The sequence below is a fragment of the Leptopilina boulardi genome, unplaced genomic scaffold (assembly GCF_019393585.1).
Source record: "Leptopilina boulardi isolate dan_hultmark-lab unplaced genomic scaffold, ZJU_Lbou_2.1 LbouV2_373, whole genome shotgun sequence".
Lineage (NCBI taxonomy): Eukaryota > Metazoa > Arthropoda > Insecta > Hymenoptera > Figitidae > Leptopilina > Leptopilina boulardi.
In genome coordinates, this window is record NW_026137944.1 from 680,032 (window position 1) to 706,180 (window position 26,149).

A 26,149-nucleotide genomic window follows, 5' to 3' on the forward strand; every position below is an offset into this window, starting at 1 on the left:
AGTGAATCAGGGGTAGAAGGATTCTGGGGGTTTCAGGGGTATCGATAAGAAAACTTAGATCATCGTCCATCGATATTCTCAGAACCCATGATTCTTGTTATTCTTTTCTTTGTTGACACTATTGGAACTGCACATCTCCATATGTGTAAGTGTATATGTGTGTTTTTAATAAAGTATAACTCGCAACCTTTGTTGAATTCCAGAGCAGTCATAGTTCTGCACAGATTATCGTTTTCATATTAAAAATGAAACTATTTTCCTTTTTATATATGCATATACATTTTACGCATACACACGTACATTTACCTTAGTACACATGCATATATGCACGACATACATGTCTCAAAAATTTTCTTCTCTTTTTTTTTTTTTTTTTTTATATGCATTTTGTTTTTTTTTTTTTTTACAAAATTGACCCTCTTAAAATAAAATCTTAATTGTTGCGAGTTTATATGTGCTTGGAAAATGTGACATGTTCCAATTTAAGCTATCAACAATTATTGTATCTTTATTTCCTTTTTTTTTTTTTTAATTTGAAGGTATTATAAGGAAAAGAATAGGGGAAGGAAGGCAGTGTTTGCATCGCGCGATACTCCTCAAGCGCCTCACACATATGCGTTACGCAGGCTATGGAGAGTCCGTGTCTGTGTGTACCGCATCCACGCTGCGAGACTCATTGCACCTGAACGCGTGAGAAAGAGAGAGAAAGATAGATAGAATTAACGTATGCGATTCTTCTCCCTTCTTATAAAATAATACATTTTCGTAAATATAATAATTGCAATATAATAATCACATTATTGTTGGTTACTATAATATGCGTAGAAATGTGCAACCAAACAATGTATACACATATCTATGCATATCACTTTGGCATACTATGAACACACGTACACACGATAAAAATAATGCACACGCATACGTGCATATACAATGCATATTCTTTGAAATAATATTTGATAATGATGATTCTAATAAGTAGAAAAATAGTATTGGTAATATATCCAATTGTTTATAATAATAATTATGATTAATTATTAATATTAATTTTAGTAAATGTAATTAACAATGATAATAATACGATTTATCATTATTAATAAAAAAAAATCATGAATTAACAATAATTTGCATATTGTTAATTAATTAATTACTGCAAATTATTAATAAAAATGAGTAAAGTATAATTGTTTTATTTTAGTATCTTTATATAAGGTAAATACACTATATTATATTTTTCATGCATATATTTATAATATTCAAGCTTGAATATTGGTATTAGATAATTAATATAGTTTATAATATAGCATAATATAATATAGTATAAATCATAATATAGAATAATATAACATAAGATAGAATAAAATAATATATTATAATATAACAGTTTAACAAAGTTATATTATAATATCATAGTCATAGATACATTTTTAGAAGCAACGAGAATATAAGACTGTGTGTGTGGAGTATCACTCAACGCGCGCGATTATCGGGGATTCAAATTACATGCCTATATACATTGTGGCATCGACTTGGAGATTTTATTCTTAAATAATTTTCAATTATTCTTGAAAATTATTTATTATCATTTTATTTATCTTTTATTTATAATTTCGTTACGATAGTTCGTAACAATCCACCGCGGATTTTTCCGTTTTCGTCCCCGAAAACTCATGGTCTCGACCACAGCATTCCTTATACTTTGTATATCGACATATAATCTAAATATTGTGTCTACTTGGTGACTCTTCTAAGCACTGCTACAGTATAGGACCCTGTATCAACGTCTTTGTACTTATTCAAATCAGTTCATTTCATGAAGTGATTTAGTTCAGTTGTGTGTAGTGAAGCAAAATTTAAAAATATCTCCTCCCCTTTCTTTCTCATTTTTAGCATTTTGTTATTTTAAAACCCCTTTTTAAAAACAGAAAAAAAAACTATTATTGTAAAAACTATTCTTATTTAAGAATTTGAAAAAGTGTAGTGGAGGACAATGGACAATAACATTGATAACAGCACGGTGACTTTAGACATATATGGTAAGTACAATGTTTTAACGGGTGTTTTACAACAATTTGTAATTTTTTTTTTTTTTTTTTTTTTTTTTAACCTAATTTATTTATTTTAATAATTATTTAATAATTTTAATTAATATTTTGTTTATAATAAAATTTTATTTATTTATTATTATTATTTTTTTTATAGATTTCAAATAAAATTAATAATTTTTGTTATTAATTTATAATAATAATTATTATTGATCATTAAATATTAATTAAACAATTTAAAAATATTTCAAGATGAAAATCGTTCATAATTTTGAATTTGCTTTCTAAATGCTATCAAATGTATATTCCATGCTCTTGGAGGGGTATGTATATAGTCGATGCGGCGCCGCATCTTACACTTGATGACAGCATATATAGATATACATGTATACACAGTTCCAGCGCGATGATCATAATATGAACCCAGACACCTTATATTACAAAAAAAAAAAATATTTTAAAATTAAAACTAAAATATATTATTATTACTATTATTATATTTGTTTAATTTTCTTTTTTTTTTTTTTTTTTTTTTTATTAATTAAATTAATAACATACATTTCATTATAATTTTAAATATAATTAATATTTTTTTTTTTTTTTTATTAACAATCGATTATAATTAATATATATATATATATATTTTTTTAAACTTTCTTTAAAATTTTAATTGTTTATAATTTATTAGCAATATAAAATTACTTAATCAAAATATTTTGTAAATGTAAAATTAAAATTGATTAGAATAATTAATTATTTTCAACTTTATTATTGATGTTTTATAAAAAAAAATTCTTTGTTCATAAAAATAAATTGACATTTAAAATTGCATTTTTTTTTTTTTTGTCTTGGTTCATATATTTAAAGCGCTATTAGGCATGGGTACCATCTATTTAGAGGGGTGCGTGTATAGACAGCTCGGCGCCACGGCTCATGCCTTGTACACAGTATATATATATATAGAGTATACATGCTTAGGGTTTGAACATAGTGACCACAATATAGGATTTAAATGCACAGTGTATATAATGAGTTTTATGAATGAATTTCTCCTATATTTTTATCTAATAAACAACATCTATTAGTTAACTAAATTAATTATTAATTAATTATTTATTTAATAGAAATTTCGTTAAAAATTTTAAGTTTACTAAGTTTTGTTTATTTAATAAATTTATTTAATGTTATAAATTTTTAGCAAAAAAAAAAAATTTTTTTTTTTTTTTTATACATATAAAAAAAATTGTTTATTTAACAATTTTCAAAAATTTAATAATTAAATTTGGTACATATAATAAAATTTTGATAATTATTTAAATTTTAATAATACTTATATTATTATTATAAAAAAAATTTTTTTATTTATCTAACAATTTCTTTAATAATTATTATATTATTATTTATTTATTTATTTTTTTGTTTTAATTAGTTAATTTTATAAAAATTTACAAAGAATTATAAATTATTTAATAAGTGTTTATTTTAATAAAAATTATGGGAATTTTTGTTAACTTTTTTTTAAAAAAAATTGTTTATTTAACAAATTTTTAATATTTAATACAAACCTCCAATACTAATTTAAAATTTAGTAAGAATAATTAAAGTATTTAATAAATATTTGGTTCAATAATAATTTTATAAATTTTAGAAAAATTATTTATTTAACAAATTTTTAATAATTACAAAATTTATTTTTATTTATTTATTTCTTTGTTTTAATTAGTTAATTTTATAAAAATTTACCAAGAATTATAAATTATTTAATAAATGTTTATTTAAATAAAAATTATGGGAATTTTTGTTAACTTTTTTTTTAAAAAAAATTGTTTATTTAACAAATTTTTAATATTTAGTTATATAATAAAAATTTACCAAAATTTATCTGATTTTAACGTATTTTTGTTTAGTTATCGAATTTTTACGAAATTCAATAATAATTTTTATTACTTTGAAAAAAAAATTGTTAAAATTAAATTTAAAGTTGGTTCAATGTAGGATCTATGTCGGTCGGCCTATCTAATAACGAATGCTCAATCTGTCGCTTGACTACATCCCCTCTATGTAGGCTAAGTAATATAGGACCTCTATAGAAGATATATATATGCGCTATGTAGGCCATAGTATGTAGAATCTATATAGGACTTAAATGTATTATTGACGTAGGTCAAATGTTCTAGAATGTATATGGGGTTTTTATGTGATTTCTATATAGGCCTAACAATATAGAATCTATATAGAAATTTTGAGGAAATCCGATATAGATGAATATAATATAATCTATGTAAGACTTGAAATCATTTCGAATTAGAAAGAATAATAATTGCATTATTATTGCAAAATTTTAATTATTTTATGTCCCCTTTTTTTTTTTATTTATTTAACAATTTTTATAATTATCAGGTAATTTTTTTTATAATTTACCTAAAATTGCGCTTTATTAATAAATTTAATAAATTTTGTTATAATTTTTATTATTTAACAAAAATTGTTTATTGAACAATAAAAATAGAAATTTATCAATTTTTTTATTAAATTTGAGATAATTATTATAAATTACAATTATTTAATAAAACTTTTACTAAACTTTAGTAATAATTTTTATTTAAATTTTAATATAATTGCACTATTATCATCAAAAATTTTTTTTTTTTTTTTTTTTTTTATATATATAAATAAATTTGTATTTTATAATATTTAATTATTTATAAAATATTTTTTTTTTTTAATATTTGAGCAATAATTTTCATTTATTTATTTCTTGTTTATATATTTAACGGGTTGTAACATTTAAAGAAAATTCAATAATAATCCATGTACATACACTTAGATACACATACATGAATGAAGGTTTCAGTTGGTTGTAACTTAAGGGTTTATTAGATATTACAGCAAAGGCGAAAGGAGGATTTGTCTACACCAGATGTCCTGAGACTGGTGACAAATACCGCTTCACCATTGAAGAGGGTAAAAATGTGAATTATATGAAGAAAACATTAACATTGGGAATCAATATTTAACTTGTTTTTAATTATAGATGGGTGGCACTGGTACAGGGCTTATGATTACGAAAATGGGTCCGATGCCGATGATGAACTCGACGAAGTCGAAGCGGCGGTCAGATGCAGTGCTGCATTCCATAGTCGTGGTCTTGAGCACATCTTGCCCATGACGTGTAAGTGTAATTTATTTATGTATATTAAATGGAAATTTACATATTTACATACATTTACATATATATATATATATATATATATATATATATATATATATATATATTTTTTTTTTTTTTTTTTTTTTCAGTGGAGGAGGCTGTAGGTATTAGTTTGCCTGAAGTGTGTAGTCTCCCAAATATTGAAAACTTGACCATGATAGGTAGGTTATTGTTTCTGATTAATATGTATGTTATATAAGATTAGAATGTGTATCCTTGATATTATGTTTGTTTTTCAGTCGAAAATGAAGAACGTGGTGTGTCGGAATTAATTCCGACATCGCCTGACGTAAGTGACGTAGCGTCATTAGATATTGAAGGGGTTGCGGAAGGTAATTATTGTTTAGACAGGAAATGTATACATAAATATGTTTCTATATGCGTGTACTAATAATACATTTGCTTCACAGATGAGATACAAGAGGCAGAAGGGATGCTGGATATAAATTCCACATTTCCCGGGTTTGATGACCTGCCGTCACAAAATTCAATGGAATTTTCAGATGGTAAGTTGTCATTAATATATATAATATATGCAAATACTTGCATTTTTATCTATTAAATTTTATTGTACAGGTCAGGGTCAACAAGCAGCAGGAATGTGCGAAGAGAATGTCACGTCTCCAGACATTAGTGACATAGAGTCACAAAATTCTAGTAAGTTATCTTTAATATATTTTACACTTATCCATATTTGCATATTAATTACAATTATTTTGTAGGTGAAGGTCAAGTAGCAGGTGCTTGTGCCCTTGATGTGGTCTCTTCAGAAGTTGGATTGACGGAGGATGAGGGTGAGCTAAGCATTTCTCATTGTTTATCTATTATTATTTATTTGATGTTTTTAACATTTTGTTTACTTATAGATTGGGTGCCATCGGGACGCCACTATGTGCAACCTGCACATGCCTATACCGAGACGGTATTGGGCATACGTTTAAAATTAAAAATAAAAGGGGAGGATGGGGCTACGGTGGAACACCGATGGATCTACCAGGGGGAGTCAGATGGACCTCCTCCGTGTTAGTAAAATTGTTAATGTTGTTTTTATACATATGCATGTTTATAGTTTATCAAATCTATATTTTTCTTCTTTTTTTTTTTTTAGACTGGTGTGGTGGGCCTAGTAATCCCGAAGATGAACTCTTATGCGTAACGCTTAAGTTGCGCGTCACTGAGTACGGAGTTACTAGAACCGAATTTCGGGTGGTGTACGGAGTGGATGATTAAACCTTTTTTATAACCCCTTTTTTTTTTAGTATGTTACGTCATATATATGTATCTTTCCCCTTTTTTTTTTTTTTTAAAAAAAAAATTTTTTTTTTTTTTTTTTTTTTATTTTTAGGGGTTATATTTTTTTAAAATATAGTATAATTATCCCAAGCTAATCTAAAAAAAAAATCTCCACGAGGAAACTAAATCCTCACAAAAAGTACATTTTGGCAGCGATTCACTTATAATATACATACATACACATATATACATATACATACATATATGAAAATGTTTAATTTAGCTTGTAGAAAAATTTTTATTTGAAAAATATATTCTTTTATACTTAAACTGATTTTTTTTTTTAATTATTATTATTTAATTTTTAAAAAGATTTAAATTTTCCATCTTCATCTCCATTTTAAATAAAACTTCACTTCTTTATACTGAGATTAAAATTTAACTTAGGGAACGACTGTAGCAGCAATTAGAGTGAGTATATAAAAAATCGTTCTTATATATATATAAAATTTTTTTTCTTTTACTTGTTTTAACCATAGTTATTTTTGTAGAATTTCATCGCATGTAGTCAACATCGTTGCACTGATCACAATTTTTTTTTTTTTTTTTTTTACCACTCACATCGTTAGAACTGAGAGGCCATTTTCTTTATTAAACTACACTTGACACATGGAGATTCTTTTACTGATGGAGAGAACTGGAGCTCGTATATTTTATTTTGAATGGGGAAAACTGGAATTTGTTGTAGAGTTCAGCATCGTATTTGGATAATTTTTGGGACTATTTGTAGAAAAACAAACAAAAACTCGCTGCATTGTTGATGAATGTTGACAAGATGAAAATTATATGCACTGGTTCGTATAGTTAATATTCACTTAATTCATTATTGTTTTGCTTTTTCTTATTATTTTATTTTTGTAGGATTTCTTTTTGAAAAATTGGCTTCGGTTTCCTGTTTGATGATGGTTTGTATAGTTTTATAATATTGTTTTTGATTTTAATTAAAAGTTTCGTGAGAGTAATTATAAATTTTCTTTTAGCTACTGAAGATAATTTTTCAATGGTATGACTCTTTTGTTGAACGGGAATGAAATCTGGGTCGTTTGCTGGATCTGATGCAGGACACATTTAATTTTGGAAGGAGCAGCAGGATTCAGCATCGACTATTATTCAGACAGAGACGTCAAAAGCAACTCTGTCCTGGAGCATCACATGAGGCGGAGGTGGCGGTGGAAAATTGTTGTTTCTTCTACGTCTGCTAGATATCTTTCGATAGCATAGGTAGATATTGCGAGACAGGATCAGCATCATTAGCAATAATATAACCTTGAATCCAATGGCGATGTAGTTTTTCACATCTAAAATGCCTCCTACTAGTGGGATTTCCATCCTTTCTTTGCCGTGGTGAAATATTCCAGATTGATTTTATTGAATGGGATCTAGACCTCCTATTTTTTACAGAAGAAATAAATGTTAAAATTGAATTTTAAATGAAAACAGTGTTTGTATTTGAATTTCTTCAATACATACTGACATTAGGATTAGCACTATTCACACTCGTTTGGTCGTACATGCGTATCTGACATTCCGAGTTCCTTTTCGTAATAGGTAATAGTTCGAAAATGCCCTCCAACGACTAACGCTTTCCTGAAGTGAGTTTCGAACAAGCTTTCTATAGTAGATTGTCGCCAGTCATTTTCATTGTAACGTTCTATGAAATTATGGTCTATATATTCGAAATCATCTTTTAAATACCAAGGATAGGGTATGTTTATAATTTGATATTTTGACTCTTCTGCTTCTTTAAACAATGGTGGTAAATCAAAACATGAACACAAACAACTTGTAAATCTCCTATTTATAGGTATTTCATGAAAATCAGTTATTCCTATTTTGTTTAGTTTATTTTTCCTAGCTTTGTGGATAGGTGTCTTGAATGGGAGAGACAATGGGAAAGAGACGTGTAAGCATTGACCATCTGGTAGAAATTGTAAAGGCCTAAAACAGCAATTCATGTTGTTTATTAGATAATATATCCAGGAAGAAAAACCCATATCTAGACCTATTTGAAGAGTGAGTGTATTACTGCTTAGAATAACATACACTACATAATTATACAAAAGGCTTTTTGGATCTATGATTTTAATAGATCTTAGTATAGCATAGAGATTGGGATATAGACAAATAAAACCAGATTTTAATCGAAATATTGTCCTTTGTCCAGAAAATACTTTTACTGTCAATGATTCGAGAATTTCATTGTCGGATTCATCATAAATGATCATTGTTTGACCAGCAACTCTAACATCATGAATATTTTGAGCAGTTTTTAGACAATCTAGCAATATGGCATTATATGCCAAATTAGCTAGTGTTCTTGGGATTTTCCATGATTTTTCGAAATCCTTTAATAATCTTTTGATAATTAATGGTGTATTTTTTCGACTAATTTCCGAAATAGGGACATCTTCTACATTGGGACGCAAGACTTCTAAAAATGCACTCATTTTGAGTTATATATATATATATATATATATATATTTTTTTTTTTAAATATACCTAATAATTAAACGGGATGTTGAAGATAATATTCTACAGTTAGGCTTGAAACTAATCCTAATGTTATAGCAGTTTTAGTTCCAATTATTGCAGAATTAAATTGAAAAGATGATTCCGTATTAGGGTCTATAACTAGAAAGAAAATTTCATCGCCGTTAACTTCTAATTCTACACTTCCAACTACTAAAAGAAATTCGTTTCCTATTTTCTCTATAGAATGACTAATATTTTCATATTCCACGTTTAGAAGATTTACAGAAATAAAATTGTGTTTTGTTTTTAGAGATAGTAATACGTCTATTCCGTCTGCAATTAAATCTGGGGACATCAGCGTTATATATTCTTCTCCATTTAACACTATTTCATCCTCAAAATTGGCAGGTGGCATTTTCAACGCTTAAGTACATATTGATTTTTTTATTTTTTAGTACTCCTTACACAGTTTGCTTCAATCTCTTCACAACCTGATAAAAGAGAAAGATTTTAATTAACAATATGCCATCATTAATTTATCTTTATGTTTTGAAAATCTTTCGTTATTTTCATCTTCTAGGATTACATTATTATTTTGAGTAAATCCTACTACGGTATAAGGACCTTCGGCTCTCTTATCGAATTTATTCGCTCGGATTTCTTTATACGCAAACACCTTGTCGCCAATTTTCGCTTTTAGAGGGCGGGCAGTCCTATCATGATATTCTTTAGACTTTAGTTTCGCTTGGACGAGATTTTTGGCAGCTATTCCCTGAATTTCGCTCATTCTAATTATAAGTTCTTTTAAATAGGAACCATAAGTCTCAAGCTCTGGTCCTTGGGGAAACGAACTTGGGATTCTAGCTAGTTTCCCAAAAACCAACTCGTAAGGAGTGAAATTAGTTGCCTCATGAACTGATGTATTATAATTAAACATCGCAAAAGGTAAAAGACGATCCCAATCGTCAAAATCCTCAGCATAATGTTTAATAAAATCTGTCAGCTCAATATGGCTTCTTTCTAGCGCTCCATTGGTTTGAGGTCTGTAGCCAGAAGTGGTAATTTGTTTAACTCCAAAAATTCTTTCCAATTTTCTCATGAGTGAACTTATAAAACTTCCTCCTCGATCAGTAAGAACACATCTGGGCGCTCCAAACTGAGAGAATAAATGAGTAGCTACTGCATGAGCAATTGTGGTTGTTTTTATATCGGAAATAGGGACTGCTATGCAATATTTACTGAAATTATCTTGCATAGTGAGAATATAACGATTCCCATTTGGGGTAGTAGGCAATTTTCCTACGGTATCTAGGGATACTTTGTCAAAAGGGCCTGCAGGAGTATCGGTTATTATCATTGGTTCACGAGTACGAGCTCTAACTAATTTATTTTGAAGGCAACTCTGACATCCTCGTATAAATTCTGTTATTTCATCTCGCATTCGAGGCCAAAGGTAGCGTTCCCTAATTCGTCTATATGTCTTTGTTATCCCCTTGTGACCTGCTAACAAACTTTCGTGATATTCCGAAATAATCTTTGGTCTCAATTCTGGGGGCGGGACTTCAATTTTTCCGTGGCACAATATCATAGTGATATCGCCACCGCGGAATATTTTTGTTAGTATTTCTGTCATCTTACCTTGGGGAAGGGAACCTAACAAATCACCTGTATTTGCCATACGACATGTAGATCGAGTATCTCGGCTCAAAACTAATTTAAGATTTTTCAAACCTACAATTACATTTCGCCAGTCAATTTCGTCATAATGTCTTTGTTTAACAATTATTGAATAGGTACAATATCGTCCACTAGGGGTAATAAGTATCTGACCTATTTTTGGTCGTTTTTCCTGCAGTTCTTGAAGATCGATTCTCTCGGTTGCCACTAAAAGTTTTGAAATAGCATCAACTGGTTCACAATCTTCTGACATGAAATGTGCATAATTGTCTCTTTCATATGTTAATGGTTCTGACCATTTTTGAATTACGTTATTGTTAGTCAACACGTCTTTCGTCATTTTAAAGTCATTGTCTTCAGAAGTATCAGAAAAAGATGGGGAATCACAATACGGAATACCTACACCTTTGGAAGATTTTTCTATGAGTGTACACTTTGTTCCCGACATATTATCATTAGTTTTTTCCTGTAGTCGGCGTGGCACAACACTAGATTTTTTTCCCATTTTTGAACCATTTGTTTTCATGTAGACAAATGGAGTAGATTGAGCATCAGGAATGACGGAAAATCCAGGTGTTTGAAATATTGATCCTTGCCATTGGGAATAATCCTTAGCGGGGGAATGCATGACATCTGGATCGTCCCTGAAACGTACTGTACTCTGTCTTCCTTCAATTTGTTTAGCAGGTAATGTAGGCGAAGGTCGCGGCGAATTTTCTATTTCAACATTTGAAACTTGGCGCTTGTTGTAATTGTCCAAAAATTTTCTTATCCTTTCTGTGAATGCATCATCTTCGACATCACTATTTTGGCATGGATCCAGGGCTTCTAGAGTATCAAGGAGTTCTTCGTCATTTTCACCTTCCGATACATGCGTTAATTCTGGACGAGTAAATTCTTTATCCATTCCTTCGTGGTCCCATGCTAATGTTAGGTTAGTTTGATCGAATCCTCTATTTTGCATTGACTTGTCAAATTGCTGAAATGATTTTTCTAACCCACTTTTTACTTTCCACACTTTGACGTCTGATTCTTCTTCTGTGCTTCCAATCGGTTGGGGAGCAATATTAATAATCACATTTTCAAGATCACAAATTTCTTCCTCTTTTTCTTCTTCGATTTCAAAATCGTCCATGATTTGTTCTTTATTGACACCTTCTTTTGCTAATTGATCGGCCATTTCATTACCAGTTAGGCCTTGATGGCTCGGTATATGTTCCCAGACAACGTTTAAGGGTTCTAAAGCCTTTGTTAATTTTTCAAAGGCAATGCGATTTTTAACAGGTTTATTTTCCTTAGTTTTCCATTGGTTTAGTTTCCATTTTGGGATCCAATCCGTAACACTTTGAATTAAGAATTTTGAGTCGGTGTTAATCCTCAGATTTCGGATTCCTGCTTCTTGAGCTTTTAAGGCGGCTACAGTTGCTGCTTCTATTTCAGCTGCATTGTTTGTTTGTCGGCCCTTAGATCGCTGAGAAACATTTAAGGGGTTATCATGACCAAACCAAATACCTATTCCAGCTCTTGGTTCTCCACTTCCGTTGAAACTACAGGCGCCATCTACATAAACGTCTGTATAAGTGTTTTTCGCTGGGGAGAACAGAGGAATAGTGGTTTGAATTTGATCCTCGGAACCTACTATTTTTGGACTCGCCTGTTTCTGTTTTGGGGTTATTTCTACACTAGGGAAACCGCTATGACTTTTTCTGAAAACTGGGGGATCAGAATCTTCATTTAATTCCTCATCTGTTGTTATTTCGCTAGAAGATGATGGTTTTTCACTAGAAACAGGGGTTTCTGGATTTGGAATTTCCCTTCCTCTAGTTAGCCTTTTTGCAATACAACTCTCGTTCGGATCGACGAGATTTTTAGTACCTCGAGGTAAGGTAAATGTTTGATCCTTTCGTTCATCTCTCTTGGTACTACCTTTAGGTCGACCCGGCGGATTTTTACCTGTGGAGAGGGGTTGCTTAGGAATCGTTGATTTTATGAGAGTTTTAGGGAGGGGTCTTCGCATTCTTACAACTTGTGATGGATCACTTAAGGTTCTTTTATAATTAGGATTCAAAATATTTGTTTTTGGCTTTTCCTTATACCTTGCAGAAGTAGAGGGCTTTTCACTATTTGAAGAATCCTTTTTCGCGCACTTTTCCTTATTATCCTTCTTGCTAGATTCGCTTCGCGTTATGGGTAAGGCTCGATATTGCACGGATTGTTTCTTATCTATTAACACGTTCATTGGAATCTGATCAGGATTAGGAGTTTCACTTTTTGCACTAAGGTTCGAGGATGTAGATTTATCTGTATCTGCGTCCGTCGTCACGTCGCTTTGATTGTCTTTTTCTTTTATGGGACTGTTTGATAATGCTTCTACAATTCTGTTAATTTTACCTGGCTTGTACTCGAATTTATACACGTAATCTTGAAGACGTAGCCTCCACCTGTGTAATCTCGCACCTGGATTTTCAATATAACTCATCCAGTGTATCGGTTCGAAATCGCAAGCTAGAATAAATTCTCGACCATATAGATAAGGTCGAAAATTTTCTACGGCATATAGGATCGCAAGGCATTCTTTTTCCGCTTTCGGATATTTTTGTTCATTTTTATTTATAACCTTTGAAAAATAAGCCACGGGTAAATCGATTCCGTCGCATTCTTGAGTTAAAATAGCACCTATTGCACGCTCCGATGCGTCGGTAGTTAATTTAAAAGTTTTCGTAAAATCAGGATATTGTAGAATAGGTTCTTTACAAAGATGGTTCCTGAGTTGACGAAAAGCTTTTTCCTGATCATCAGTCCATTTCCAAACAGTTTCTTTCTTTAAGAGGTCTGTTAATGGATTTGATATTTTTGCATAATCTTGTATAAATCGCCTATAATAACCGGTTAATCCAAGGAATCCTCGAAGTTCCTTGATAGTGGTAGGATGGGGAAAATTCCTTATCGCATTTATTTTATTAGGATTAGGTTTTACCCCTTCTGGACCGATTATATGACCGAGATATGCTACTTCCGTTTTTAGAAATTCGCATTTGTCAGGTTGTAATTTTAAGTTTGCTTCACGGAGGCGATTAAAAAGCCGTCTAGCTCTTCTATCATGTTCTTCTAAAGTGTCGGAATGAATAATGATATCATCTAAATATACGAGAGCTTCCGTATCAAGCATACTGTTTAAAACGTTATTTAATAATCGTTGGAATGTAGGAGGGGCATTCTTTATTCCCATGGGCATACGCTTATATTCGTAATGAGCGTTGCCGGTAGAAAAAGCTGTTTTAATCCTATCGTCAGGGTGTGTTTCTACTTGATGGAAACCCATGGCTAGATCAAAAACTGTAAAATACCGCGCAGTGCCCAATTTTTCGAGCAGGCTGTTTATATGGGGTAACGGGAAAGAGTCACCTATAACTTGCTCGTTTAGTTTCCTATAGTCTACAACAACTCTCCATTTCTTTTGACCCGAAGCATCGAGTTTTTTGGGAACGATAAGAACTGGGGAATTGTATGGTGAAGTCGAAGGACCAATGATTCCACAGCTCAATTGTTTTAGGAGCTGCAGATCCATTTGTTCTCGAGCTTCATGAGGACACCTGTATTGTTTTCTAGTGATGACTTTGTCATCTCTTGTTGGAATTCTATGCTGAATTAAATGGGTACATGACAAAGGTTCCCCATTCAAGTAGAAAATGTCAGCATAGTCTTCTGCCCAACCGTAAACAACTTTTCTTTCTTCAGGGCTCAGATGCGAAACGTAAAGGGCATTTTTAACCTTTATAACTCTATCAGAATAACCATTAACATTCTGATCCTGCAGTTCCTCTAGTTCAGAATCTGTTAATTCTTCACCAGGAAATTTGCAGAAATCAAAAGGTATTAATTCTTGTGGAGTTAGTTCAAGATCAATATCCTCTTCAGTGGTATTGATAGCCACTGCATGACATACACCATTGGTATTGGTAACCACTGCTTCACCAAGGTAAAGTCCTTCAGGTGTAGGTACTAGAGGTAAATAACCTTCTTTTAGGCCCTTGTTAGAAACGTCGATCGCGATTGGTTGTCTAGTCCTCGCTTTAATTCTGAGAATTCGAGCAAATGGTTTAATTTCAGGTTTCAAATTTTGTTTCGATTCTTGTGATTCTAAATCTACGAAGGGTATAGGAGTTATAGGATCCGAGATTGTAACTAACGCATTATGTCGAAACGATATTTGAGCTTGCTCTTGACGAAGAAAAGGTCTTCCTAAAATACCTGACGTGGATATCGGAAAATTATTTTTAACCACGTGGAATTCGACTGGATTTTTCTGAATTGTAAGTTCGATAGTTCCCAGAGTCTTAACGGAATGATTTGTTATTCCTGTAATTTCAGCGCTGTTTTTGACTGCAATTATTAGTTCCGGGTCCAGAGCATTCAGTTTAATCAAATTAGTATCTGATCCAGGATCAACTAAAAATTTGATTTTTGGATGTCTAAACTCGGGAGCAGTCAATTCGACTACTGGGGAGTCTTCGTTCCTAATTCCGACTCTAAGGATTTTACTGAATTCTCCGCGAAGTGTACCGTTTTCGAACGCTGGAGGATCGGACTCGCCACCGCGTCTGAGCGGCGAGTCTGTTGGGAGTTTAAATTAGTTTGAGGTCCTGGTGATAATGACCTTGGGGGTGTGTTGCCACCTCTATATGGTGACATCACCTGCGGTGTTTGAACAGGTGCTTGAAATTGCATCTGCTGCGGGTATTTCGCAGCCTGTGGATATTGATATGGAACAGACTGAGATTTTTGAGGCCACATTGATTTGTAAAACTGGGCCAATTGTTCAGGTGTGAGTTGAATCAGATTTGATTTGTTTGTTTCAGCATTTACTTTTTCTGACCGAGAATCCTGAATTAGTTCGCGGGTTCTTTTTTCGTTTCCAATCTCTAACTGTCGCGAATATGGACTTGGCGAACGTGGTCGGTCTATATTTCCTGTACGAGAAATGTGATAGGATGATGACCTAGATCTTTCTGAATACCGTTGTCTTTCTTCTGCGCGTAACGCGTGTTCAAAAGCTTCGGATAGGTTTCTCGGGTTTCGTGTGTCAACGAAAATTGACATTTCCTCAGGAAGACCCCTTATGAAGGCTTCAAGGGCACAGTCAATTATTGGCTTGATCATAATTTCACTAACAGATATATCATTATCTTCATCATCATCGTTAACGCGTCGATAACGTGCACCATACTTTTCTCCAAGGGCATGTTTCGCACCGCTAATTAACCCTTGTAATCTATCATTATAGTCACTGACTGTTTCCGTTTGTTTCATTCGCAAATTAATGATACTTTCAAAGTACCATTGGTATTTTTTTGTAGAGGCAAAACGTTTTTTTAAGTGAGTAATAAGGTCGTCGAGTCTATCAAAGGTTTTATCTCTAACACTTTCTCGAGCAGGTCCTTTTAATTTACCAAGAACTGCTTTTATAAAAGCCGATTCACTGTTTTCGCTTATGAATACAGCACCGTTTAGCACATCTTGTAAAAATTCATTTAACGAGGGATTTTTACCGTCAAAATGTGGAATATGATAAGTGCTTTGTTGTAATGTCATACACTCTAAAACGGACGCCATAGCTGCACTAGTATTTGGGTTAATAGTGGGAGCTGTAATATTCGCGGTAAGAGTCGTACCGCTATGATGGGCAGGAGGGTCTTCGTCAGCCATTTTGATTATGGTATTGTCTCTATTAAATATTATTTTATGGTATAAAGATTTTCTTAATTGATTCGCCAGGTTGTCGCAAAAATTAATTAGGTCTCAATGCACTAAATCCTGATGACCCTAAAATTCCGTTCTCATAAGGTCCTTGTAAAGGACTTTGAGATGATACTACGTAAAATGTCAGAGCCACATTCGAAAAGAACAAGTTTACTTCGCCTAAAATAAGATGATAAGCGTTACCAATCGGATAATAGTATGGGGGAAACCTTCTTTGATAACCGATTAAGGCATCTTCTGAAATAAAATTGTAATATATGTCGGATGAGATTTTTAATTTAACATTTCCTGATCTTAAACCGGAAGACAAAATTAGTACTTCTTCGGGTGGTACTAAAGAAATGGCTTCAGCCATCACGCATTCATTATTTAAACATGTAATGTGCTTATTATTTTTTTTTTTTTATTCGTAAATTATTATCATATGCAAAAAAAAAATTGGCAGTATCGTCTGTATTTCGCCACCGCGGATAATTTTTGTTTCGCTTTTATTGTTATCTTTTGTTACAATTTAAGATCCGATAATAATTGCTCTATTTCTTTTATATTATCCTTCAAACGCATGTCTCTATCAGTTTCATCACGAATTCTGTCAGTAAGGTTATCTACTATCTCATAGGCTATTTCCAACTGAGTTCTTAAGTAGAACGCATACTGTGCTATCCTAAGGTAATCGTCAAGAAAAGATTGAATCCTATTGTCTATTATTGTCAATTGTTCTTCAGAATTATTGAATGTTAAATTTTTCCAGAAAGGATTCATTCTATTATTTAAATGCCCTTTTTAATACTTAGAGATTTAAATTCGTCAATTAGATCTCTTATCACATTCTCTTGTTCTGTTAAATTTTCTCTTATTTCAATAGCCGAATCTACCAATGCTGTGTTCGAATCACTAAGAGCATGTAACCATGAAGATAAAAATTTAATTCGTCTTTCAATTTTTTCTAAATGACAATAGACGGATTTGCAATAAATAGCTAACTGTTGATTGTGATGTTCTAAGTTCTCTAATCGCTCGTTTATTTCTGACCATTGATCGCTAGATAGTCCGGAAGCTACCCTAGTTAGTCTAGGAAACATTTGCCCTTTTCGTATATTATTTTTAGGGCAATAATCCTAAAACTTGACCTGTTATATTTCCTATAACACCGGTAACTATAGGATGGTTGAAGGGTGTATCTTTTGATATTACCAGAAAAGTCACAGTTGTTCCGAAAGCAACTACATTCATTTGACCGATTATTCTATAGTGAGTATTATTAACTATGTGATCTTCTGGTTGTGTAAAATGAAGAAATTCTACTTGCAAATCTTCTTCCGAAATATAATTGTATGGTGTTCCTGGAAAAATCGATAATCTAACTCTATTTCCGGTTAAATGTGGCGATTGAAATATAATTCCGGTAGGACGACCAAATAAAACACGTATATCATCAAGTAAAGGCGCCATTAAGAATTCATTAATTTATTATATCGATATCATTATTTTCAAATTCAATTTGTCTGATTTCCTCTTGCTGAGATAAAATTCTTTGTTCTATAGCTTCTTCAATTGTTAGATCTATAATCGAAATGTCGATGTTTTCATTGTTGTTATTAACGAGTACCGGCTCTAGTATATTTCTAACAGTTGGTTTAACTTTTGCTACTGGTCTATTTACAATTTGTGAGTTTACTAAATTTTGGTAAAGAGATGGTTTTGTAACGAGCTTTAGTTTTCTCGATCCGCGTTTACCTCTTTTCGAATTCCTTGAAGAGGATGGTTGTTGATTTTTACCGTTTTTCGGCATTGAGGAAAAGTGGAAAACTTTATACAATTAAAGTTTTACAAAATAAATTCTAAAATAAGTAATATCTTACTTTAAGAAATTTATTTTGTTTTTATTTCTTTTAACATAGCAAGATGCTTAAAGCTGCAGCATAATCACTTGCGCTTTAAGCAGCAAAGTAATTATTTTTGCGCGTTTAAGCGATAATTATTTTAAAACAATTTACATTATTTTAATATAATTTTAGCACTCTTGCACATTAAAAGGGCACCAGGAAAGAAGAACAAAACCAATCTCTCAAAGGTATAAACCTCGAGCGGCAAGGTCGCAGGTAAATCAACTAAGATTTCCGCGTCTTCTTTTTGAGGTTTTTTTTTAGGATTTGGAATATTGGAGAAAGAAAACTAATTCTTGAAAATTAAGACTCCATCTTCAATATCTACTTTTTGCAGAAATTTTAAATAAAGAACCAATTTTACAGAAATGTTTGTTTTCTTTTTAATATGTGGTTTTTATTTTTAAACGTCAAAATATTCAATGCTGCAGAATACTTACTCGAGCTAAAGCATCAAAGTAAATATTTTTGCGCTTATGAACGATGATTATTTTAGAGCAATTATATTGCTCTAATATAATTTGACACTTTTGACAACTTTAAAAATTTCAGGAAAGAAGTACACAATCAAGCTCTCAAAGGAATAAACCTCGAGCGGCAAGATTACAGGTAAAAATCAATTAAGATTCTGTGACTTCTTTATAGGATTTGGAAAGAGAAGAAATTCAACAAATTTTCTTATTTATAATCTGCTCAGCTTTTTCAAGAACAAAATCAAATAATTTCGAAAATTCTTCAAAACTTTTTATTTCACGAATTTGAAGGTCATCGCGTTCAATTTTTGTTATACCGAATTCTTCTGAGAGAGTTTTCTCGTCGCGAAAATTTTTTTGTTTTTTACCACCACGTCTACCTTTTGAAGAATTCATTTTAATACATTTTTTTTTTGAAAGCTACTGATTTTCCGGAATAGGTAAACTAAGTTCACTCATAAACGATTTGCCTACAATACCGATAGCTTTTGAATTTAGTCCTGTGTCAACAATACAGAATTTAATTTCTTTCCATAGTATTGGAATTTTTACCGATCCTAATATACTTAATATTTCATTTTCCGTAAACTTTGTATAATTAATCTGAACGAATGATGCTAAATTTTTCCTTTCTATTAAATTGAAATTAACAGTAGGATCGTAAACAAAATCTCCAGAATTTTCCCTTAAACAATCTGAATTTATTGTTACTATGGTCGTATGGTTTAGATGACTAAAAGTTAGATTTGACCATTCTTCTATCATAAAGATTTATTTATTTTTATCAAAGTTCATTTTTAAGAAATAGTAGAATAGAAATAGTTGAAACAAGCGTGCAAACAATAAGCACTGCTAGTTTCTAAAATAGTAAAGAGGTCAGGCGTGCAAACAATAAGCACTGCCCTGAAATATTAGAATAGAAATAGTTGAAACAAGCGTGCAAACAATAAGCACTGCTAGTTTCTAAAATAGTATAGAAGTCAGGCGTGCAAACAATAAGCACTGCCCTGAAATATTAGAGTAGAGATAGTTGAAACAAGCGTGCAAACAATAAGCACTGCTAGTTTCTAAAATAGTATAGAAGTCAGGCGTGCAAACAATAAGCACTGCCCTGAAATATTAGAGTAGAGATAGTTGAAACAAGCGTGCAAACAATAAGCACTGCTAGTTTCTAAAATAGTAAAGAGGTCAGGCGTGCAAACAATAAGCACTGCCTTGAAAATAGTTTAAATAAGGTAGAAAGAGTAGGCAGAGTTTTTAAAGAGAAAGCATTTATCTTTAATTAGAAATTTAAAAAAAAATAAAAAAAAAAAATTTTTTTTTTTTTTTTTTTTTTTTTTTAATTTAATCCAAATTATTGAAAATAAAAATTCCACTGATTTTATTTTTAATTGAATCCCACCGCTGCCACCATCAACTTGTTACGAACGAGAAAAATTAATTATTTAATTTTTATAATTTTAAACAATTACTTAAAATTTTCTATTCGCCGGAGGAACCAAGTTGCCATTAAAAGTCAAAATGAACATTTAACTTAATAATGTTTATTTTTATGTGGGTTCGATTAATTATATCGCCGATAGAAGACGAAACTGCCAATTTAATCTTTAGATCGTAAATAATGTTTCTTAGCTTTGAGATGAAAATCCACACTATTTTTGACAGCACAAATAAAAAGGTCTATTTGATTGAATAGAACAATTGGAATTTTAGTTTACAAAAATTTATTAAAAATCAAAGTAAAAATTGCAAAAATTACACATTATATGCTTTCTTTTGTAAAGAATAATGTTTTTGGAACGATACAGTTTTTTATTACTTACGGCTAGATTTCTCTTACACACTACCGTCGAGAGAGCTTGTTGAGAAGGGAGAATTCTCGCGATCTCGTCACACAATCAACGGGCAAAACGAAAGAAAGGTGTTATGCGTATTTCCGCGTCTCGAAACGCGGTACCGGTACCCTATCAGACACAAGCGGCGCAGGTACAATCCGTACGGACTGGCCGGTTTTAAGAACAAAAAATTATTTAATAAATTATAAATAATTTATTAAATAATTTCTCACTGTACTGATCAACCGATTGGGACTCAGCCGGTTCAAGGTTCGATTTAATTTTACGTCCGCCCAAAGAAAATAGAATTTAAATTGGAGCCAGCTCGCAGACGGGCCTTATTCTTAAAATTAAAAATTGGCTCAACGACAATCTATCGTGATTCAGCAATTTTAATTTTAGAAATTTAAGCACTGCTGTTAATTTACCTGGCTCAACGAAAATCTATCGTGATTCAGCAGGTATATTATTGAGCTTTCTCCACAGTTTAAACTCTAAGTTCACTTTTTAAAGAAATAATGCAAAAATCAGTAACACGTACTAAGTGATTGACTGAAGACGAATAGGCAATGAGGCCCTATGAGCTTCTGCTTATAAAGAGCATCGCGAGATGCACTTAGTGGGATTAGTGAATCAGGGGTAGAAGGATTCTGGGGGTTTCAGGGGTATCGATAAGAAAACTTAGATCATCGTCCATCGATATTCTCAGAACCCATGATTCTTGTTATTCTTTTCTTTGTTGACACTATTGGAACTGCACATCTCCATATGTGTAAGTGTATATATGTGTTTTTAATAAAGTATAACTCGCAACCTTTGTTGAATTCCAGAGCGGTCATAGTTCTGCACAGATTATCGTTTTCATATTAAAAATGAAACTATTTTCCTTTTTTATATATGCATATACATTTTACGCATACACACGTACATTTACCTTAGTACACATACATATATGCACGACATACATGTCTCAAAAATTTTCTTCTCTTTTTTTTTTTTATATGCATTTTGTTTTTTTTACAAAATTGACCCTCTTAAAATAAAATCTTAATTGTTGCGAGTTTATATGTGCTTGGAAAATGTGACATGTTCCAATTTAAGCTATCAACAATTATTCTATCTTTATTTCCCTTTTTTTTTTAATTTGAAGGTATTATAAGGAAAAGAATAGGGGAAGGAAGGCAGTGTTTGCATCGCGCGATACTCCTCAAGCGCCTCACACATATGCGTTACGCAGGCTATGGGGAGTCCGTGTCTGTGTGTACCGCATCCACGCTACGAGACTCATTGCACCTGAACGCGTGAGAAAGAGAGAGAAAGATAGATAGAATTGACATATGCGATTCTTCTCCCTTCTTATAAAATAATACATTTTCGTAAATATAATAATTGCAATATAATAATCACATTATTGTTGGTTACTATAATATGCGTAGAAATGTGCAACCAAACAATGTATACACATATCTATGCATATCACTTTGGCATACTATGAACACACGTACACACGATAAAAATAATGCACACGCATACGTGCATATACAATGCATATTCTTTGAAATAATATTTGATAATGATGATTCTAATAAGTAGAAAAATAGTATTGGTAATATATCCAATTGTTTATAATAATAATTATGATTAATTATTAATATTAATTTTAGTAAATGTAATTAACAATGATAATAATACGATTTATCATTATTAATAAAAAAAATCATGAATTAACAATAATTTGCATATTGTTAATTAATTAATTACTGCAAATTACTAATAAAAATGAGTAAAGTATAATTGTTTTATTTATAATAATATTTTAGTATCTTTATATAAGGTAAGTACACTATATTATATTTTTCATGCATATATTTATAATATTCAAGCTTGAATATTGGTATTAGATAATTAATATAGTTTATAATATAGCATAATATAATATAGTATAAATCATAATATAGAATAATATAACATAAGATAGAATAAAATAATATATTATAATATAACAGTTTAACAAAGTTATATTATAATATCATAGTCATAGATACATTTTTAGAAGCAACGAGAATATAAGACTGTGTGTGTGGAGTATCACTCAACGCGCGCGATTATCGGGGATTCAAATTACATGCCTATATACATTGTGGCATCGACTTGGAGATTTTATTCTTAAATAATTTTCAATTATTCTTGAAAATTATTTATTATCATTTTATTTATCTTTTATTTATAATTTCGTTACGATAGTTCGTAACAGTATATACACGTGTATATACATGTGGAGAATATGGCAAAATATCTAAAAAAAATGAAGTCTTTAAAACACATGTATATACACGTGTATATACACGTGGGGAATATGGCAAAATATCTAAAAACAATGAAGTCTTTAAAACACATGTATATACACGTGTATATACACGTGGAAAATATGGCAAAATATCTTTAAAAAAATTAAGTCTTTAAAACACATGTATATACACGTGTATATACTCGTGGAGAATATGGCAAAATATCTTTAAAAGTAATAATGCCTCTGTACACGTGTATATCCACGTGTATATCCATGTCCAAATTGATACGTGTAAATACACGTGTATATTTTCAATAGGGAGGGGAGATTCCTATTGCGACAGACAAAATCAACACAAACTTTGACAATTTTTTTCGGGGAACGGTTATGACTTAGTGATGTTGATTTATTTTTTAAAAAAAGGTACATCCTTGAAATTTTAAAACATACATTTTATTTTCCAAAAATTTTAAAATGGCGACCAATATGGCGCACCTTTATACCGTTATACCTTTAAAATACAGTCGAACCTGGATAAGTGACATCCCAAGGGACCAACAATTTTTTATCACTTATAGAGGTTTTTCATTAATACAGGTTTTCACTTACAGAGGTCGAAGTGCGGTCTCTATCACTTAAAGAGGTTCTCGCACTTATAGAGGTTCATGCATGGCTGCGTTCACTTATAGAGGTTTTGACAAATCAAATTAACAATGCGAAATTTACTAAATTCATTCATTTATTTATTTGAAATACTAATTAATACTAATACTAATTAATTAATTAAATGAAAAAAGTCTGTCAATTTTGTTTGTTTTTTGATTACACTATTATTAACATAAGTTTCAATTTCATAAATTTTATCAAAAACAGATTGATCAATATTCGACGAGAATTCAAAAAATCTATGGACCTTATCCAGAGCACTTAAAACTTCCTGAAGCTTTGGAATTGAAATTTCTTGGATAGTCGAATTCTCGTCAGCTTCTTCGTCATTGTCATCACCGTTGTCGTTTGTGTCTCGGACACAATTTTCAACAATGTCGTCGTCTGTCTGCTCTTCGGTGATCACTACATTGACGTCAACTCTTACGAAATCCTCGAAATTTATTCGGTCTGCTTCGTCAGATACAAGACTTTCCCACTCCTCTTTACTGGGACCTACTTCAATTGGTTCTGCTTCACATCTTTCTCCATTCCAAAATCCAGCTTTTTTAAAGCAGTTTTTGATGGTCACATCGCTGATGGCAAACCAAGCTTTCCGAGCGAATTTCATAGCGCTCAGAATATTAATTGTCGTGTCTTTTTTCTTCTCAATGCATCCCAAAGTATGTTTAACTACTTCTGTTCGATAGTGGCGTTTAAAAGCGTGAATAACCCCTTGATCCAAAGGTTGCAACTGACTCGTAGTATGGGCAGGCAAAAAAACGATTTTCACATGAGTTAACTTTGGTAGCTTCGAGTGTGCAGCACAGTTATCCACAAAGAGAAGAATTTTTGTTTTTTTCTTTTTCATGTTATTGTTAACTTTGTGTAACCATTCCGTAAATATGTTTCTCGTCATCCAAGCCTTGCTGTTACTATTGTAGTCAACTGGCAGAGTCTTTACACCTGTAAATAGAAATTACAAAATTGTAAATAAACAATTCATTCCGAAATATCGTGGAAAAATGTTAGAATGAAAGCTATTATCATTGGTTATTATTTTGATTACTGAATTTATAAATATATAATTTACCTTTAAAACATCGAGGTTTTTTTGATTTTCCAATAATAAGAAGAGGCAACTTGTTTGTCCCAGTCATGTTGGCACAATGAAGAACTGTAAGGCGCTCTTTACTTTGCTTTCCTCCGCAGCAATCTTCTCCTCTAAAGGTAAACGTTTTATTTGGAAGGCACTTAAAAAATAGTGCAGTTTCGTCTGCATTGTAAATGTTGTTCGCATCATATTCTTTTAAAAGAGTTGGTAAATTTTCAGTCCATTCATTGCACACATCTTGATCCCCAGATTTAATTTCTCCAACTTTATTTTTGAAAACTAAATTGTGTCGCTTTTTAAATCCCTCTAACCAACCATTACTTGCTGCAAAGTTCTGGATTCCTAATTTTTTTGCAAAAACTTGAGCCTTTCCTTTTAACAATGGCCCGTCTATAGGAATGTTTTTATCCAAAACTTGTTTCAACCATTCTAAAAGACACTTTTCGAGATCAGGAAATTCCACTACACGTTTTCTTTTAATATTTCCGTGGCCCTCAAAACATTCTGATTTTATGGAATCCTTTTCTCTTATTATTCTATAAAAAGTGGATTCTGACAAACCATATTCACTAGTTAAAACGTCTCGTAGCTTCCCACTCTCAAATTCACTCACAATTTTAAGCTTATCACTTAGTGAAAGTACTTTAAGTTTTCGTTTAGACATTATGTTCACGCAAGTTATAAAATGTTAAATAAGCGAACGTTTCCTATTACGGTCGGTTTGAATCTAAAATTTTCTGCGTACCGAGTGTACAAATTATTATTTGAGCAAAACGCCTTTGTTTCTATACCTCTATTGACATTTTATTTACTGTTTACTCATTTCTATTGCCCTGTTGAAAATTTAAATACTGAAACGATTTTCACTTATAGAGGTTCGAAACATGCGTCTTTCACTTATAGAGGTCAATCCAAGAAAATAAAATGAAAGAATTGTCACTTATAGAGGTTCGAGAAGTGCATCTTTTACTTATAGAGGTCTGGCCGAAAAAAATATCGGTCACTTACAAATTCTCATATATAGAGGTTTTTACATGGGAAAATGAAGGGACCTGGCGATTTCTGTCGCTTAAAGAGGTTTTTCACTTATCCAGGTGTCACTTATCCAGGTTTGACTGTAATTAAAAATTTAAACAAATGACAAAATGTCTGCAACTTTTTTAAAACACTGCGTTTTTTGCCTTATTTTCTCATGTTTGACCTGATGTAAAAAATCCTTATTGTTAACTATTGTATCATTTTAAAGGTATAACGTACCCTAGCAAAATTTAGTTACCTTTAAATTGATTGGTAAAATTGTTTAGACGCTACGATGCCCACCATTTTGAAAAATCTTGTTTCGAGAAAAAAATGTTTAAAGTTTCGACAACATTTTTATGTTTTATGTGTAATATTTGTCTACTCTAAAAAAATTGATTCAGTTTGCCTGAAATTCGTTACTCAAGGGT

General features: G+C 31.4%; 2 protein-coding genes across 3 annotated transcripts; one reads left to right on the forward strand and one right to left on the reverse strand.

Moving 5' to 3' along the window:
- The first annotated feature begins 360 nt into the window (after positions 1-360).
- Positions 361-7,095, forward strand: LOC127287829 (uncharacterized). 2 transcript variants are annotated; one of them, XM_051314951.1, is made up of 10 exons: positions 361-2,036; positions 4,926-5,009; positions 5,080-5,217; positions 5,346-5,417; positions 5,496-5,588; positions 5,667-5,762; positions 5,833-5,913; positions 5,979-6,050; positions 6,123-6,278; positions 6,365-7,095. In XM_051314951.1, the coding sequence occupies exons 1-10, from the start codon at positions 1,991-1,993 to the stop codon at positions 6,484-6,486; spliced, it is 960 nt and encodes a 319-aa protein (XP_051170908.1). In that variant the 5' UTR covers positions 361-1,990; the 3' UTR covers positions 6,487-7,095. The 2 variants fall into 2 exon arrangements, with proteins under 2 accessions (XP_051170908.1, XP_051170907.1); XM_051314950.1 differs by having other exon boundaries at positions 5,979-6,278.
- A 10,920-nt stretch (positions 7,096-18,015) lies between these two features.
- Positions 18,016-25,365, reverse strand: LOC127287843 (tigger transposable element-derived protein 6-like). The gene is made up of 3 exons (XM_051314964.1): positions 24,681-25,365; positions 23,856-24,553; positions 18,016-18,021 (listed from the first exon to the last, which is right to left on the reverse strand). The coding sequence occupies exons 1-3, from the start codon at positions 25,363-25,365 to the stop codon at positions 18,016-18,018; spliced, it is 1,389 nt and encodes a 462-aa protein (XP_051170921.1).
- Positions 25,366-26,149: the final 784 nt, after the last annotated feature.

What these genes read in the sequence shown, in the direction of transcription:
- LOC127287829 (XM_051314950.1), top strand. Translation starts at nt 1,991, where the DNA reads ATGGACAATAACATTGATAACAGCACGGTGACTTTAGACATATATG. An exon ending in TATTGAAGGGGTTGCGGAAG is followed by an intron (nt 5,589 to 5,666) that starts GTAATTATTGTT and finishes TTTGCTTCACAG; the next exon opens with ATGAGATACAAGAGGCAGAA. An exon ending in TTCAATGGAATTTTCAGATG is followed by an intron (nt 5,763 to 5,832) that starts GTAAGTTGTCAT and finishes TTTATTGTACAG; the next exon opens with GTCAGGGTCAACAAGCAGCA.
- LOC127287843 (XM_051314964.1), bottom strand. Translation starts at nt 25,365, where the DNA reads ATGTCTAAACGAAAACTTAAAGTACTTTCACTAAGTGATAAGCTTAAA. An exon ending in AAAACCTCGATGTTTTAAAG is followed by an intron (nt 24,554 to 24,680) that starts GTAAATTATATA and finishes TTCTATTTACAG; the next exon opens with GTGTAAAGACTCTGCCAGTT.